This window comes from Nuphar pumila, chromosome 5 (genome assembly GCF_984573655.1).
Source record: "Nuphar pumila chromosome 5, dmNupPumi1.hap1.1, whole genome shotgun sequence".
NCBI lineage: Eukaryota > Viridiplantae > Streptophyta > Magnoliopsida > Nymphaeales > Nymphaeaceae > Nuphar > Nuphar pumila.
The window spans coordinates 11,342,915-11,361,909 of record NC_143253.1 but is presented as its reverse complement, the minus strand read 5'-3'; the positions used below and the strand labels follow the sequence as shown (position 1 = coordinate 11,361,909).

Here is an 18,995-nt window from a genome sequence, read left to right as displayed (position 1 = left end):
TAAGAAATTATTTTAAGATTTTTTTTTTTGAGAAGTCCATATGATTTAGACCCAAATGGATCAATCCACACCAAAAGCATTTTGAATCATAAAAGAAAACTAAATTTAAGCCTAAGTTGAACTTTAGAAAGTGATTGTAATATAATATGTTTTTTAATTTAAGGTAATTTTAATATTTATTTAAAAAAATTATTTTTTTTGAATCCAAACCGAAATAAGACTAGGTTTGGACCTCTACGTAAAAGAAGGACCGAGCTGGGCCCACTAGGACACCCGACCCCTCTTCTTTTTCTTTCTCACATCCGACTCACACCCAAAGCCGGAAACTTTTTCTTTTCCAATTCCAGCAAATAACCCCTCTCTTCTCCTTCGTTCTCACCCTCTTTGGTCTCTTTCATTCTCGACTCATTCAGCTGTGAGGGTGTCGACCCACCCCCTCACAATCGCCTCCCTTATCGCAGGTGTACGGCCGCCTTGAGCAACATCCCCCAGCCGACAACCACCACCTCCGCTCCATTTTCTGTTTTGCTGCAGACACTACCTCGGCGACGCCCGACAGCCACCATGCCTGAGCTGCCTCCCTCGGCTCACGATTTCTTCTTCTTCCCCTGATTTTTTTCCACTGACGATGCACCACCACTGCCACCATTTCGGCGACCTCACTGTTTTCTTTTTCTTCTCAAACCCAAGTCGATCCTCACGGTGGGAGCTCGTGTTTGCTTGAGCCGTGTAGCCACACATCCAGCCGCATCAGCCTCCCTCCAGTTTTGGGATTGGCGAGCAGCGCGGTGCCTATTGCTGCAAAACCCGTGGGAGCCACGAATTCGGTAAGCTACACCATTCCCCCTTTCTTCAAGTTATATTGCATTTTTAGGTTTTTTTACATTAGTCGTACGATCTAACTAGGGTTCTTTTTATTTATATATATATTTTTATTGCTTGTTTTTTTCATTGGGATCCGTGCCCAGCAGATCAGATCTTTTCCACGCCTATTATGGTGCTGAGGTATCTATTCTTCGTTAGTTTCATTTTTATTTATTGATTTTATGTTATTTTATTTCTTTTCTAGCCTAATTTTCACAGATGATATCTTTTTAGTTTTGCGTGCCTGATTTCCAGCATTGGAAATCGTGCCTGACTGATGTAGACACCTATGACAGCCATGACAACATGAGTCTTTTCCGTTTATCCACCTTTTTCTTTCAAAATTTTGTTCAAGATCGAGTTTTCAAGGAAATTCAATATTTTTCTTTAGAATCCAGGTGTGCGTTGAACAACGTGCGGACCCGTGGAGACACCCAACGCAGCTGTCCAACCTTGTTTTCGATTTTTAGTATATTGTTTTGGGTTATCGATTTGTATTATAGTTTTTGTTGCTCCTACGCAGAAACATATTCAGATGAATTTATCATCATGTGTGCAGCATTGTAGCACTCTCCCATTGTGAGAAGACACCCAACTGACCCTATTCTTGTGGTTCGCTTGGTGTTGCGTGTCACACCAAGTATTTGGTGTTTTGCCTACACGGCAAATCTATTGCGGTTTGCTCGAGACTTCCTGCTTTTCGAGTTCCGCTACTCTTTTTCATCGTATCACAAAGGTAGGATTCTTAAACTAAATTTGTATAACATAAGTTCTTGTTATTTGATATTAATCTAGTGTGTTTTAGCATTATGTTGCGTAAGAATCATAGCGTAGTGCATATTTAGCAAATTAAATTTAGAAATACCTAATGCGATAGTTTTGCATGAAATAAATTATAAAATGCATTGATTTTGTTATTAGCATGATTAGTGTAGCGTATTAACACTGCTAAGCATGTTGTATAATTTTGAAATTTGATTATTTCTTGAGAATTTCACCGCACCCTAAGTATTCGGTGAAATGCCTATGTGATACCGAATTCTAGTTTTGAATGTGGTTTTCGAACAAGGTTTCAAAAAGGGTTTTCAAAGTTCGGATATGCATGTTTGAAACTTTGTTTTGAAATAGGTTTTATACATGTTATAGATGAATGCAACATTAAGCTCCGTGTTCTTATTTTAAGTCAACATTAATTTCAATTTACGATTCTACGTGCTTGATTTATTAGAATTTTAAGGGTATTGTTTTTTTTTTCCAATTAGCATATATATGTCAATGATGTTTCTTTATGAATTAGGTTTTCGATTTAGTTTCTTGTTAAATAGCATGAACCATGGATATTTCATTAGGTTTTACGGTTTTGTTGCCTTTTTTTCCAACTAACATTAGGTTTTTCTAAGTTTTTTCCTTTCAATTAACATTAAACTTGATTTCACATGCTTGGTTTTAGTTATAAACTTAGAATTTTAGGGGTTATATTTATTAGGATTTAGGAGTTAGGATTTAGAATGTTTATTTAGTTTTTTTTAATAGCATGAATATTTGATTTGGTTTTTAGTTTTTTTGCATTTTTTCAATTAGCATTTAGGTGTTTGATTTTGGTTTTTAAAATGACATAAATATTTAGTTAGACATTTTTGTGTTTTTATTGTTAATCAACATTGAACATGATTCCGGATGCTTGCTTTTAGTTAGAAACTTAGAATTTAAATTTTTTTTTAAAACATGTTAGTATAGTTTATTAGTAATTATTTTTCCTATTCATTGAGCTTTTGTCTCCAGTTTAGATTCTTGGCTCCTCCAGCTGCAGCCACCTCTTTTAACCTTAGGTCTGACCTAAAAGGGTGCTCTTGTTGTACCCTTTGAAATTTGAGTTTAATATCAAGGCAAATCAACCGACACTTATTTCACCTGACCGTATTCCTTCTTATGAGTAGTCTTTCTGCATTTGTTTCTTCTTCGTTGAAAAGCAAATGAAAAATATTGCGTGATATGAATTGCACGCTGTTGCCAATTAAAGGCGTGTTCTTCTGTTATCTCCAACCTTATGGTTTCTTAAATTTTGTTGTACTTTAGTGTGTTTTTATTTTATAAATAACTTTCAAAATTTTATTTCATAAAAAAATAAAATAAAATATCGTGTTTGCCGAGTCATCCGAGCAATGTTGTGAAAAGCATTGAGGTGTAGCTAGGCACTCCACCAAAAACTGAGGCGAGACGCAAAGCGCAAGCCTCAAAATTTTTGTTTGAAAATTTAAAAAATTATAAAAAATATCTAAAAATACAAATAAATTAAAAAATGCTTTATTGATGAGCAACAACCAATAAAAAATAAAAAATCTCAAATAAATACTAAGAAATATGAGATTAACATGTAAAAGTAACTGAGAATCTGATTATATAATTGAGAAACTGATTATATAATTGAAAAAATAATTATATAACTTAGAAACAAATTATATAGCTGTGAAAAAAAACTACATAGCATAACAGGATTACAAAAAATAGGATTAAAAAAACTATAAAAAAATAACTAAAAAACTGATTATATAACTGAGAAACTAATTATATAATTGATAAACTAATTATATAACTTAAAACAAATTATATATCTTTGAAAAAAGTACATAGTATAACATGATTAACAACAACATATAATGTCCTAAACGTGTATGTACAAAATATAATTAATTAAATATATAATTGAGATTAAATATATCTTCTTCTTCTTTTTCATGCCTTAGGCTGGCGCCTTGAGGCACAGAGGGCCTTGCCTCAATGTGAGGTGCGCCTTTTGCGCCTCAAGGTGCGCTTTTAACAACACTGCATCTGAGATGACGCGCAGAGTACAAAAGTAATTATTTGCAAAATTTTTGAAAAGTTTAAAGTGTTTGTGTAATTTTCATTAGTACAGTCAGCTAAATGTAAAATGTTGATACCTTAGTCAGCTATTATAAATTTCTCAAAAAAAAGAAAAGAAAAGAAAAAAAGGGGTGAGAAACATCGGTTTTATATTCCCCTTTTTTTGTTTGAAACATGACACCTCGTCTCCTCTCTGAATCACGACCTATCTGCTCACTCGGTGCATCCAACGGGCCACTGAAATCCAATCTGTTTTCAAGCGTCCCCCGATGCAAGTACGACTTTCCAGTTTGCCGATTTTTGTTCATCTGTAATTTGTAATTTCTTTTTTATGCTTGATTGTGTGCAGAAATTGTATCCCTATCGGCTTGCTCTGCGTTCTTCATTGTTTGAGGAATATCTTGGGTTGGCGCAATGGTGGGTTCCTTCTTGACTTCTTGGTTTTGTTGTATATATATGAAGAAATCAATCCTTTGTGTTGTATCTATTAGATGCTTGAATGAGGTTTTTGATACCCAATATGAGATTTTTATGGTTCTATGTCTTGTGAATAGATTGGTAATGCCAAAATGAATTATTGTCAGTACTTCTCGTTTATGATATTGAAATTACAAGATGAGAGAATCGCCATTTTGGCAATTGTGGGGATTGGTTACCTAATACTTATGGTGGTCAGTTGCATCACTCTTTTATTATGGGAAACTTTTTGCTTGTGGATTTAGAGTTCTTTCATAGCATGTTTCAAAAGAAGTGCCTTTCAAGTCCCGTCATCGATCTTTGGATTCATTTTTGGATACCTTGTCGGCTGCTCATGTTCTAAAAGTTGGTCCATCTACCTTGGGGGTACCACTTTAAAAAGAATGCCTCCTTTATCGGGCCTGATTTTGAATTAAGGTTCTTTTCCAGTAAATTAGTTGAATACATGCATGTTGGTGAATTCACAAGTAAGGGCATATTTGCCTTCTTTAACAGATTTTCATAAAAATGAGCCTGCAATTTCGTCTAAATAGTGCTATTCAAGTTACATATGGTTAACTGCTACATATGAAGGTTTACAGAAGTTTATAAAACAGAGTAAACAGCTCGCTGAGATAGTTATTTGCTTTGTCATGAGATGAGTTACAATTTGGGAGCCTACTGGCTCTCCCCTGCAGTTTTGCAAACTCGAGGGCAATTCAATTGCTTTCATATGATGGTAGTCATGCAAAGCATACAGCCTAGGTCATTTGAGAACCTATTGATCCATGTTTCATTTATCACTTGTGAGAAAATCCTTACTGTACCAACATGTAGCAAAACCTTTAGGCATGGATTATGATGCATAAGTGATGCAATATCCTGGTTGACTTCCTATAATCATGTACTCTGGAAAATCCTTACTGTACCAACGTGTAGGGAAACCTTTAGGCATGGATTAGAATGTAGAAGTGATTCAATATCCCGGTTGACTTCCTATAATCATGTGAGAGGGGGGTGGAGGTATTGGTGGCACCTGTTATAAGAGGCCTTTGTGAGGAAGTACCTGTGCTCATGATCTAGCTGGGTAAGACTCACTAGATGGGTGCAAGTGCAGTTGAGATCCACTATATGGAACTCCAAGTGGATCTGTTTGGCAAACACAACTTAGACCAATGGATTTGTGCAAGTTAGAACTGTAATAATTTTACTTGTTCTATTCAGCCTTTGCAAACAATGTGAAGAATTGAGACTTTGCCTGAAATTAGTATGATGACATCTCATCCATCTCTAACTTCAATAACTCTGCCAATGTTGCAAATGCTATGCTTCTATCATGGCCTCAACCTTTGTGTGCTTCAGTTTGCCTTGTTATGGGAAATATCAATGATTTTCTTACGTTTGAAAGGTAAATCCTGCATGTACTTCCTCTAATAGTCAATTATAAAAAAGGGTTCTTTCTGACACTACCAATTCTAGAATGTAGTTGCTCACGATATGCATTCTCAGGCTTTGAAAGTTTTGTCATATGGTCTTCAAAAGTAACTCCTCAACCTTAAGAAACTGGATTATTTGATTCCATGCTCTATTAGGAGACCAGCAGGGACTCTCATCTGACAAGAACTGAAATTTGGTTATGCAGTTGATGAAGGGATTGAGAGATGTAAGCTTCGTCTCTGATATTGGTAGGAAGGCAGTGGTCGGTGCTGACAAAGGAGGGGATGCCTGTAACGCCCAAAAATTTCAAACTTGCAAACCTTTCAGAAAAACAGACAAGAGACTAAAAAGAGATCTCTTTATCTCAGAGATGGTTTATAAAATCAATGGAAGACTATTCTTTTGTTAATTTCAGAAAGGCAAGCTGACAACTTTGAGCGCGTTAGCTAAAAGAACCAAAACGCACAACCCATGCTACTTGCAAACACTTGGAAAAGTCACTTTCATTTAAGAAGTTCTCCAAATAGTACAAAATTCGGATATCCCAAGGAAAATCCGTTACAAAACCCCAAACATCAGGACGCGAGCTAAGAGCAGGAAGAAGAACGTCTTGGAGCCATCTTGCCATCGCTTGTGGTGTATCTAATCATCACCTGTACCCATAGAATGGGTTAGTTTCGCGAAAAACTAGTAGGTGCACAAGAGATACTACAAGAAACTGAATTATGTATATTTAATTCAGTAGGTTACGCAGTTTAAAGCAGATATGCAGTTAAACAGGTAAGCAATGCACACAGATAATTAGTGCAAACGCGTAAGTAGTGCAAGCGAACAAGTAGTGCAAGCGAATAAGTAGTGCAAACGAACAAGTAGTGCAAGCGAATAAGTAGTGCAAGCGAGTAAGTAGTGCAAGCGAGTAAGTAGTGCAAGCGAGTCTCACGACCCAACAACCAATGTGAAAAGACTTTATGTTCCAATATTACTGGCCTGCGGGTACGCGCAGACAAAACGTAGAAACAACTGAGACTAGTTCGGGCGTCTGTTATTCTATGTATTTTCAATAACCCGAATAACTAGTTGAGTCCGCTCTAAAGGGGACGGCTTTAGCCGAGAGAGGATTCCCCAGAGGCTGAAAAGCAGTGCCACGGATGCATCCAACTTCTGCAGAAGTGTTGAGCTAACTATTGTAGCCCCTTTTCCCTAACTTCAATGACTGGGGAAGCCGAATCATTGCCCGTAGGGTGGTTGTTAACAACCTGTCCATTGAAGTTTTTGTACCACTCTGTCATTTCCCTTGACAGAACAACCAGAAGCGAATGGGTGCGTTAGGGGTTGCTTAACTAACGACCCATCTTATGCTGTGGTCTTTAAACCACTCTAGCATCTTGCCTGTGAAGGCGAATGTGAGGCCATTTATGTGATTACAACATTGTGCATTTAGCACTATTCGAGGTCGTACGACCGTCTCATCCGATCATCGCAGTACTAGACGTGTCGTGCACGACTACAAGTACTCTAGGATGAAGGGGGTATAGCTCCTCAATAGAAGCCTCAACAGGAGTGTTTCACAAGGATGTAATGTTTATCCTTTGAAACATCAGTACCTTGTGCCAATATTATGCATGCGATTTTCTAGAATCTCATCCGCTATCGGGGTATCTACATGCCTCGCATGACTCGATACCGGCCTCGATAGACGGGATACAGATTTCTCAACAGAACCCTTGCTAAGTAGCTCACTCGAACCCCAACTCGTCTGCAGGATTGCATACTCGAAGAGTCAGGATCCTTGTAAGGTATCCCTCTCCTTAGACGAGGATGTAATGCTAGCTCCCAACTCAACTCTCTTCGCAAGAAAGAGAGTGGTAAATGCCCCTTGTATCCTCCACGAGGATGCCTTTAAGGCATACGCAAAGAGCAAGAACCTGCATGTTATCTGCAATAGCAAGGCAATACCAACACATATGCAAAAGCAAGAGCCTAGGCGCAGAGCGCGACGACAAGGTAAAGGCAGTAAGCAGAAGTGCAATGCTAAATCTCGACGCAATGCGTGACGGCAAGTAAAAACTATAAGAAGGTAAAAGGCAAGGATCGCGAAACCGCGTCCTTGAGTGAAGTGCATACTCGTATAAATATATATATTTGTATATATATATATATATATATATTCATTTAATGATCGTTTTTAGTTTAATTGAACTTAATTCAATTATCCAAGTCTTCCGTGCAATCTTCCTCTACCTTGGAGAGTTACGAGCTCACTGGCGTCTGCGGATGTACACGATTGACGGCTCGGGTCGCGGAGCGCGAGTGAGATCTGTCGTAGCTGCAATTATGCGATATTAACATGCAACCCAAACAAAAGCAAAAGCAAGGAGAAGACTCGACTTCTCCGATAGATAGGGCTGGGGCCAACCGTCCCAATTGCCTAAAAAAAAAAGATGGGGCAGGGCCAAATGACCCTTGCTGCCAAAAGAGGGACGTAGTCAAAACAAGCTGATGACTTACGCTTACTGAGAATTCTTCGTTGAAGACCAACTATTACAATGATCTATGCCCATCACGATGTAGTTTTTGAAGATTACCCGGGCCTGTCGACCAAGGGTACAGGCTCATGCACAAAGGGCAAGGGGCCATCGGCCCCTGCCGGTAAGCAAAAAAGGCAGGGGCCGATGGCCCCTGCTAGAACAACTAAAAGGGCAGGGGCCGGTGGCCCCTGCCAGAACAACCCAAAAGAGGCGGGGGCCTTTAGCCTCCGCTGAAATAAACAAGGCAGGGGCCGATGGCTCCTGCTGGCAGGCAAAAAGGGGCAGGGAGGAGGGGCTCGACCCCTCCCTTGCCATAGCAGAGAACAGGGAGGAGGGGCTCGGTCCCTCCCCTACCGTAACAGAAGCAAGGAGGGAGCTCAGCCCCTCCCCTGCCGTAACGAAAGAAGGGAGGAGGCTCAGCCCCCTCCTCTGCCATAACAGAGGGCAGGGAGGGGTTGTGCCCCTCCACTGCTAAAAGGGGGCACAGGGAGGGGGTTTGACCCCTCCCGTGGCCACACAGAGAGGTGGGGGAGAGAGAGAAGAGACTGAGAGGGAAAAGAGGGGCGTACCTGGGGAGGCTGCCGGAGAGAAGCTCGTCGGAGACGGGAGGTCGTCTGCGTCAGTGATAGTGGACGAGCGAGAGAGAGAGAGACGGAGACACCGAGGGAGACGAGAGGGTCGGTGAGGGAGAGAGTCGGGGACGAGAGGGTGAGAGAGAGAGAACAGAGAGCGAGAGGCGGTGAGGGGGGTTTCTTAACCCTCCTCCCGCTTGCCTCGTTGTCTTTTAATGACAGCGAGGGGCGGTGCCCCGGGTCGGGTCCGGATCCGGATCCAGATCCGGCCCAAACCAAACTTTTTTTTTTGTTATTACAATGCCATTGATAGCATTGTTGTTTGAGTGCTTTGTTGCTGAATATCATTATAAATCTGGACACTGAGTCCTACACATCTGTTAAAACATATGTAATAATACCATAATACCCGATAGGGGTATTATGGTCATTTCACAAAGTACCCCATAGGGGTACTTATTTTGTTTCTTTTATTTCACCATTTTTTATTTTTCTTTTTATTTTTCTTTTTGTATTTTTTGGATACCGAAAAGGGGCCCCACAATGGAGTCGTTGGGGCCCCCAACGGTCACATATGTGACCGTTGGGGGCTCCCAACGACTCTATTGGGAGCCCCTTTGGTCTCCTTTTCTTATAAATAGGGGGAACCCCCCATGTATGGTGTATTGCTCTTGAGAGCTCCTCTTCAATAATAGTGATATTATTTTTCATGTGTGTAGCCTTTTTATAAGGCCCTTTGTATATCCCTTAGTGGATTTTCTCTCTTGTGCTTGTTGCACTTGTCCGTGTGGGACATAGTGAATGCTTTAGCATTCTTGGTTTCTTCCGCTTATTTCATTACATGGTATCAGAGCACAACACTCATATGCACAGATGTAGGAGCATGCTGAAATTGGCTTGCAGAGTGCACAACATGAGCAATATCGGGCCTGGTGATAGTCAGATAGGTGAGGGAGCCTATGAGTTGCCTGTAGGGCGTAGGATCATCCAGCAGAACTCCATCCTCCAGTCGTAGTTTAGCATTGATAACCTCGGGAGTTTTCACCTTTTTATCATCTGAAATCCCAGATTTGGAACATATGTCTGCAGCAAGCTTCATCTGTGACAATATATACCCTCGAGGAGAGTATGCAACTTCTATACCAAGAAAGTACCTGAGAAAACCCAGATCAGACATATCAAAATTATGTTTTAACATATTTTTAACTTTAAGAATACCGCTTTCATCATTGCCAGTGATGATCATATCATCAACATAAAGAAGAAGGATGATGATACTATTACCTGCATGTTTAACAAAAAGAGCAGTGTCAGTATAACAGGAGCGAAATCCCAATTGTAACATGATAGCACTAAATCTATCATACCAAGCCTTAGGGGCTTGTTTAAGACCATATAAGGCTTTTAATAACTGAAGGGTTTGACCTTGGTTAACACTGATTCCCGGCGGAGGGTCCATATATACTTTTTCATTCAACTGACCATTAAGAAATGCATTTTTAACATCTAATTGGAATATAGGCCATTTCTTAGATGATGCAACCACAATTAAAGTTCTAACGCTTGTCATGCGAGCCACAGGAGCAAAAGTTTCCTCATAATCGATGCCATATTCTTGTGAGTATCCCTTAGCAACTAATCTAACTTTATAACGCTCTAGGGAACCATCACTTTTTGTTTTGACTTTGTAGACCCATCGACATCCTATAGCTTTCTTATTTGGAGGAAGGTGAACTATTTCCCAAGTTTTAGCTTTATTTAAAGCATCTAGTTCAACTTTCATTGCTTCAACCCAATGAGGTGTACTTTTTGCTTGATTATAATGGGAGGGTTCATAGTAAGAATGCAAGGCTATTAGACAAGCTCTATATTTAGGTGAAAGAGTTTCATATGAGACAAACCTATTAGGTGGAATTGATTCTCTAGAAGAACGCCTAAGGGAGGTTTCATCTAGGGGTTCATTAAGCCGCAAGAATTTTTCTAAAGCACTAATAGGTTGGGCTTCCTCACGCCGAGTGTATACTTGGAGATTGTCACCATTAGTTGGTGATACATCATTATCATGAGAATCATGAGTATTTTCTAAAATTTCCGGATGACTCAAAGAGTCATCATTTGAATCTTCTAAAAGATCATTGATAAACATATAATCAATTTCATTTGATTTTTCCAATATGTCAAATCCATTTTCATCTTCTAAAAAGGTTACATCTTTGGAGACAAATAACTTATTGTTTTTATGATCAAAGCATCTATAGCCTTTTTGATTTTCACCATATCCTAAAAATACACATTCTATTGCTTTAGGTGACAATTTATCTCTTTTATGTAAAAGAACAAAGCATTTACACCCAAAAATCCGAAGACGATTGTAGTCGGGTGTCATATTAAAAAGTTTTTCATAAGGAGAGATATTATTCAATTTTGAAGATGGCATCCTATTGATTAAATAGGTGGAGGTTAACACGGCTTCGGCCCAAAAATTTTTAGGAATATTTTTAGAAATGAGTAAGGATCTAGTGGTTTCCAAAATATGCCTATGTTTTCTTTCCGTTAGACCGTTTTGTTGAGGAGTTCTTGGGCAAGATTTTTGATGACAAATGCCATGTTGTTTTAGATATGATTGAAAATCATTTGATAAGTACTCTCCACCCGAATCAGATCTAAGAATGGATATTTGACTTTGAAATTGATTTTGAATTTTTGCATGAAATTCTTTAAAGAAGTTAAAAACTTCCGATTTAAAGTTAAGAAAATAAATCCATACATATCTAGTATAATCATCAATAAAAGTAACATAATATGAATAACCACCTTTAGATAGAACCGGAGATGGCCCCCAAACATCGGAATGCACCAATTCAAAAGGTCTTGTTGTCACAAAGGATCTAATAGGAAAAGGAGTAGACTTCATTTTGCAAAAAATGCAATCTTTGCAATTGATATCTTTTTCTTTACAAAACTTGTGTCCAAAAGGAAAAAGATACATTTTAGAGTAACTTGGATGTCCAAGCCTTTTATGCCAAGTTTCAATATTTTTGTCTTGGACATAAGTACAAAATGAGGTATTTGGAAGCATTAAATTATCCATAAAATAAAGGTCTCCCTTCCTATGGCCTTGCCCAATCCGCTTTCCGGACCGGAGATCCTGCACAAAGCACCCTTGGGATGAGAAAGATATTTCACATCCATGGTCGGCTATTTGAGAAACGGAAAATAGGTTAAGATTTAATTTTGGAACTATTCTAACTTTTGGAACAAGGAAATTTTGAACATTTTTAGAATCAAGAGTTCCAACACCATTTATTTTGAGAAAAGTTCCATCGGCCGTAGAGACACAAGACATTTTTGAATTGGTGTGCACATTGGTTAATGCATTTTCATGAGGGGTCATGTGAAAAGAAGCTCCGGAATCTAAAATCCAAGAGTACGTACCGGGAGGTGATGATGAGGCAATGGCGGCACCGGAGGTGGAAGAAGTGACCTTTAAAATTTGTTGAAGAGCCAAGGAGATTTGTCCAAGAGTATCTTTGAGATCCCCGTTCTTGCCGTCATCTTCTTTGGTGGTGGATTCTTCAACGGAAGCCACCTTTGGCTTGAATGCTCCATTTAGCTTTGGGCAAACGGGTTTAATATGTCCCGGCTCATAACAATGGTGACATATAATCATTTTTCTTCCACCACTCCCTTGCTTACCAAAATGAGGTGGTTTGTATGTTTTAACATGATTGCCGGGTTTAGATACGGCAAGAACTTCCTCTATGCTTTTACCCATGCTATGCCTAGTCTCTTCTTGAGTAATCTCGGCAATAGCTTCTTCTAAGGGAGGAAACGTGGATCTATGGAGAAGTGAGGATCTCACTTGTTCAAATTCGGGACGAAGCCCAAATAAAAATTGAAACAATCTATCTTGTTCCATTTGTTTTTGTCTTAGAACCACATCCTCCATAGATACCCATTTAGGCTCTAAAAGAGCCAATTCATCCCACAAAGGATTTAGAGCACTATAGTAATCTTGTATGCTCATGTCTCCTTGTTTTGTGGTTCTTACTTTTTCTTGCAAGAAATAAGCTCTTGCAAGATCCTTTTGGGTAAACATACCCTTCATAAAAAACCAAGCTTCATGTCGTATCTACTTGGGAATATCAACTTGCCGATTTCTTCACCAAAGCCCTGCCTGCTCCTCGCTTTTTGTTCCTCCTTGGCAAACTTTCGGTCATTTCCCCGTAAAGTTTGAGGGGGGGTGTTAAAACATATGTAATAATACCATAATACCCGATAGGGGTATTATGGTCATTTCACAAAGTACCCCATAGGGGTACTTATTTTGTTTCTTTTATTTCACCATTTTTTATTTTTCTTTTTATTTTTATTTTTGTATTTTTTGGATACCGAAAAGGGGCCCCACAATGGAGTCGTTGGGGCCCCCAACGGTCACATATGTGACCGTTGGGGGCTCCCAACGACTCTATTGGGAGCCCCTTTGGTCTCCTTTTCTTATAAATAGGGGGAACCCCCCATGTATGGTGTATTGCTCTTGAGAGCTCCTCTTCAATAATAGTGATATTATTTTTCATGTGTGTAGCCTTTTTATAAGGCCCTTTGTATATCCCTTAGTGGATTTTCTCTCTTGTGCTTGTTGCACTTGTCCGTGTGGGACATAGTGAATGCTTTAGCATTCTTGGTTTCTTCCGCTTATTTCATTACACACATCTACGTTGTAATATGACCAAAGGCCTCCAATTAGTGATCTAGACGGTTCATTTCAAAAGAAAATGAGAAAAAGAAAAATCACTACATTTTCTCACATCACTCATTAATGCAGACATACACATGAAAACATGCACGCACATACTCACTGACACATGTTCACATGCACACACACCACACTTCATACACAAACACATGCAGACACACTCTCACCTACCTACACACATATATATTTATGTATATTGCAACATTTTCTAGTCAGTGTAATGGATACCTGAAACATGAATGCACTCAGGTATTTTAACGTCTTTATTTAGTAGATCAGTTCAAGCACTTTTCACAGAAACTGATATAGTGTGCTTTAGGAAGCATAATGTATGAGAACAATGGGCATAAGGTGTCGATGGCATATTTAGCATCATTTTAAATTTGACATGGTAGAAATCTTTTGCTACATGCATTTAGTAGTCTTTAGTCATGCCCAGCCACACCCTTATAATGACGTGTTTTTGCTTACTAAATCTAACAGTCATCTTGTTGAATGTATTCTTGCTAGTTTCTCGATCTCTTACCTTTTATGGCACCAAAATCTGTTTACATAAGAGACAAAAAACCATGAAGAGAAGCACGAAAAGATCATGCTGCATGATCTAGTGGTCACAGCCAAATTATATTATTATCAATTTTAATGTGTCAAATTGATGGAGACATTGGAACTTTTCATCTTGAGAACTGAACAGTAGGTATCGTGTTATTTAGCTTTAGCATTATTTATACTTTTAACTTTCTTTCTTCTTAGATTATATGACTGAAGCTCTTTGTTACTATCTATTCATGTACTTCCATTTCCACATATGCTTTTGTTATTTGTTACTCTCTTTCCCCACCCCATCGTTCCTGATTTTGTGTTATATTTTTGTTGCTTTAATGTTAACAAATATTGTCTCCTGCGATAACATGAAGATTTGATCCTGCAGGCTACACTTGCTGATTCATTCTTGGCTGATCTTGATGAGTTATCAGATAATGAAGATGATCTTCTTGTGAGTAACCATGTATTCTTTTTCCCGTTTTTTTCCAAAGAGTGGTTCATGTGGTATCATTTTATTGTGGCGCTTCTTTGTTTTTGTGTTCATTTTTTATCATTTCCTCGTATAGTGTCATCCTAGTATTCTTCTAGCAAAAATTATTGACTAATTATCTTGGAATTTTTTTTTTGTAGGATGAAGAAAACAAGGGTGCTGGGGAGATGGAAGAAGATGTTGATGGTGATATGGCTGACATTGAGGCCCTCAATTATGATGATCTGGATAGTGTTTCAAAATTACAAAAGACACAACGTTATGCTGACATCATGCAGGTATATGCAAATGATTTTCTATAGCTTAAGTTTGTCCATGGGTGATTTATAATTGTGAAAAGAAACATTTCACCATGTTATTCTGAATATGCGTCCATTTTCAGTTTATTGTTTATATTCCACAAGTATCTAGACTGCATAGACTTCAGGATTCTGCCTTGTCAAAGTTCAAAAGCCAAAACACACCATGACAGGGTCATACTTGGTGAGAGCTCCTTATCCTGGAAATATTATACCAACAGGGGTGGACATTGGTTCAGGTGTCTGACAGGTTTTTGGGGACCTGACCCAAGATGGTTCAGGTTTGGGCTTCATGTGCTGCCTGAAGCCCGATAAGACCCAAGCCAACCCAGTCTGAACAGTAATCTAGGGCCGGTCCTGGTCTGGATGAATGACAGAAAATTTCAACGGGGCCTGGCATGATCGGACCGAGCCTGGATGGGTTGTCCATGTATATGTTCTGATAAGACTGAGGGTTTGTGTTTGGTTGTTGGCAGGTCGGGTGTGTGGTCCATAGGGCTCTAATGGTCATTTGTTTGATTTGGAGTGGTCGGACCCAATTTCGATTCCTGCATACCAACCTTCTCAATAGATGAGGCATCTACTTTTATTGAGCTCTCTATTAAATTATATGTGGGATATTGTACCTGGCTAGAAAAGGAGAATGAATGAGAGATAACCAAAAAAATCTGTGGGGCGCTCGACTGAAGAAAATGATAGTATTGGCTCAAATTGTGAAAGCTATAACTTTTAATGTTTCCTGCTGCTTTTCTTGTGGAAGATTTCTTTTTCTTTGTGGTCCTCTGCGCTTACATGTTGTATGCTTGTAAAGATTCCTATTTCCTTTCCATGGCCACTTCTTCAAGTTCTTTTATTTCATTGCATTGATGAATCCGGCAGACCTACTGCTGGAATCAAAATCATTTTGGGTGTATCCACAATTAAGCAATTCCTCAAATGAATGGTACTATTTCTATTGATCCATTAGGTAACCTTTTCATTGTGAGAATGGAACTGTTCTTTTTGATTTATTATAAATTTTTTAATGTAAGAAATATTATTATCGAAGTAATTCTTTCCCAGGGAATGCTGTGTTCTTTGTATGAATTAATTCTTGGTAATGGTTCCTTGCCATCATATTGCAGAAAGTTGAAGATGCACTACAAAAAGGGTCCGACATGTCTAGTCATGCAATAGTACTGGAGGATGATCCTGAGTATCAGCTTATTGTTGATTGTAATGCTTTGTCCGTTGACATAGAGAATGAAATTGTTATCATTCATAATTTTATACGGGACAATTACCGTTTGAAATTTCCTGAGCTTGAGTCACTTGTACATCACCCGATTGATTATGCTAGAGTGGTGATGAAAATTGGGAATGAAATGGATCTGACCCTTGTTGACCTGGAAGGGCTTTTGCCATCGGCAATTATTATGGTAGTTTCAGTTACTGCATCAACTACTAGTGGCAAACCACTTCCTGAAGAGAACCTCAAGAAAACAGTTGATGCATGTGATCGAGCTCTTTCTTTGGATGCAGCAAGGAAGAAAGTTCTCGACTTTGTAGAGAGCCGAATGGGATACATCGCTCCAAACCTTTGTGCTATTGTTGGTAGTGCAGTTGCTGCAAAACTAATGGGAACAGCTGGTGGTTTATCATCCTTGGCAAAAATGCCTGCTTGTAATGTTCAGCTTCTTGGGGCAAAGAGAAAGAACTTGGCTGGGTTTTCTACTGCAACTTCTCAGTTTCGTGTTGGCTACATTGAGCAAACTGAGATTATACAAAGCACACCTCCATCTTTGAGGATGCGTGCATGCCGACTTTTGGCAGCAAAGTCAACCCTTGCTGCACGAATAGATTCAACAAGAGGTGATCCAACTGGGAAGAGGGGAAGGGATTTGAGGGAGGAAATACGCAAAAAAATTGAAAAATGGCAAGAGCCCCCTCCTGCTAAGCAACAAAAACCTCTTCCGGTTCCTGATTCAGATCCTAAAAAGAAAAGGGGTGGTCGTCGGCTGAGAAAGATGAAAGAAAGGTTTGTCCAATTTAGTTGTCTCTCATCTTTCATTATGCTATACATTGAATCATGTTTATGCTACTTATTCTTTGACCTTCCATATTTAATATTAGTTTTCTGCATATTTCAGATATGCAGTCACAGACATGAGAAAGCTTGCAAACAGAATGCTATTCGGTGTACCAGAGGAGAGTTCTTTAGGTAAGGCCAGTATCTTATAGCTTAATCAGGAGTTCAGAGAATTCTGTCTGTTTATTTGGTTCATGTACTGGTGCCTGAGTTCATTAATCACATATATTATTATTAGCCTCTATTTTGTAAGTGGAGCTGCTTCTAGAAAGTAGTTCTCAACGATCATACTGTGTACTTATTATTCTTAGCAAGGCAATTTCTCAGGAGAGCCAAAGCATATTTTCTTGAAAAAATCTCATATGATCTTTGCAATCTGGGAAAAAAAAAGAAACTGAAAGATTTTAAAGGGAGAAATACCTGTTGCTGAGCTAGACATCCCAACACAAGCCTTTTTATGACAAAATTCTAATGTATTAAAAGTATCTGGTCAAAATATCATAATAAACACCCTTAAGAAAGAATTGTGAAAAATCTAAAGATGATCTTGACATGTATTCAAAATATGTGAAATATCTGTTGTCATGATATCGGAGAATCAATTTGGTTTTATGCCTTGAAGATCAACTATGGAAGCTATACATCTTCTTAGACAACTTATTGAGAGAAATAGAGAGAGGAACAAAGATTTGCATATGGTTTTTATTGATTTGGAGAAGGCTTACGATAGAGTACCTAGGGATGTTCTCTGGTGGACAATGATGAAGAAAGGTGTTTCTCTCAAGTACATTAGTATAATTAAAGATATGTATGAAGGAGTAGTAACCAATGTCCGCACTTGTGGAGGGGTGGCAACCAATTTTCCTATAACGGTTGGGTTACATCAAGGATCTGCTTTAAGCCCTTTCCTATTTGCTATAGTGATGGATGAGCTTACGAGATCAATTCAAGAAAATGTGCCGTGGTGTATGTTGTTTGCTGATGATATTGTTTTGATTGATGAGTCTAGAGCTGGGGTTAATGCTAAGTTAGAATTATGGAGACAGACATTGGAAGCAAGAGGTTTTAAGTTGAGTAAGAGTAAGACAAAATACATGGTATGTCGATTTAGTAAGCAACGAAGTAGTGATGGGAGTGTAGTGAAGCTTGGTGAGCACGAAATACCGGTGGATGATTCTTTCAAATATTTGGGATCTATCATTCAAAAGTATGGAGAAATTGATGGAGATGTAAATCATAGGATAAAGGTTGGGTGGATGAAATGGAAGAGTGCAACTGGAGTGTTGTGCGATCGTAGAATGCCATTGCGGTTGAAGGGAAAGTTTTATAGGACGACTATTAGGCCCGCTTTACTATATAGTACGGAATGTTGGGCTGCCAAGAGACATTATATTCAAAAAATGAGTGTAGCTGAGATGCGTATGCTGAGATGGATGTGTGGAAATACAATAAAAGATAAGATTCAGAACGAGGAGATACGTAAGAAGGTAGGCGTTGCACCCATTGAAAATAAGATGAGAGAGAATCGTTTACGGTGGTTTGGACATATTCGACGAAGGCCTAATGATGCTCCAGTTAGAAGGATGGAGAAATGGGAAAATATATTAGTTAAAAGAGGTCGGGGTAGGCCTAGGAAGACATGGATGGAGGTGATAAGAAAGGATATGAATGCTTTGAACCTCACCGAGGACATGGCATTGGATAGAAATGAATGGAGGAGAAGGATTCATGTGGAAGACCCATAATGATTTTCTTTGTTGGTTCATATGGCCGACCCTAATTGTTTTGGGATGAAGGCGTAGTTGTTGTTGTTGTTGTATCTGTTGCTGAGCTAGACATCCAATGCAAGCTCAACAACGGACATTGCAGTTGGCAGCAGGTGGATGAACTGAATACTGAAGCCCTTTTCCAGTCACCCTGTAGCCATGAAATAAGTGTTTATGTAAATTACCCATTTTAGTATGATAATGCTAGAAGACAAAGAAGACAGAACACAAGAAAATATTAATTGTTGATCAAATAAAGAACTTCTGGTACTGATCTTTTTTCATGTGGATTTCTTTCTCATAACAACCTATGTCTTCATAGTTTTTGCAATTACTTGAGAAGTCCATAAG

General features: G+C 38.8%; 1 protein-coding gene across 8 annotated transcripts in view; it reads left to right on the top strand.

The window, feature by feature from the left end:
* Nucleotides 1-324: 324 nt before the first annotated feature.
* Nucleotides 325-18,995, top strand: part of LOC149836781 (U4/U6 small nuclear ribonucleoprotein Prp31 homolog) — a 28,906-nt gene continuing 10,235 nt past the window's right edge. For 3 of the 8 annotated variants that reach the window (XR_016431840.1, XR_016431837.1, XM_090005573.1), the window contains exons 1-8: nt 334-827; nt 972-1,005; nt 1,424-1,600; nt 4,076-4,143; nt 14,407-14,472; nt 14,652-14,789; nt 15,935-16,827; nt 16,940-17,010. Coding sequence is in view for 3 of the 8 variants with exons in the window: in XM_090005573.1 (XP_089861699.1) it covers nt 4,141-4,143; nt 14,407-14,472; nt 14,652-14,789; nt 15,935-16,827; nt 16,940-17,010 (1,171 nt within the window). In the remaining 5 variants the exon portion in view is untranslated. Of the gene's footprint in view, nt 828-971; nt 1,006-1,423; nt 1,601-4,075; nt 4,144-14,406; nt 14,473-14,651; nt 14,790-15,934; nt 16,828-16,939; nt 17,011-18,995 lie in introns of all 8 variants that reach the window. The other 5 variants (XM_090005575.1, XM_090005574.1, XR_016431838.1 and 2 more) reach the window with 4 other exon arrangements.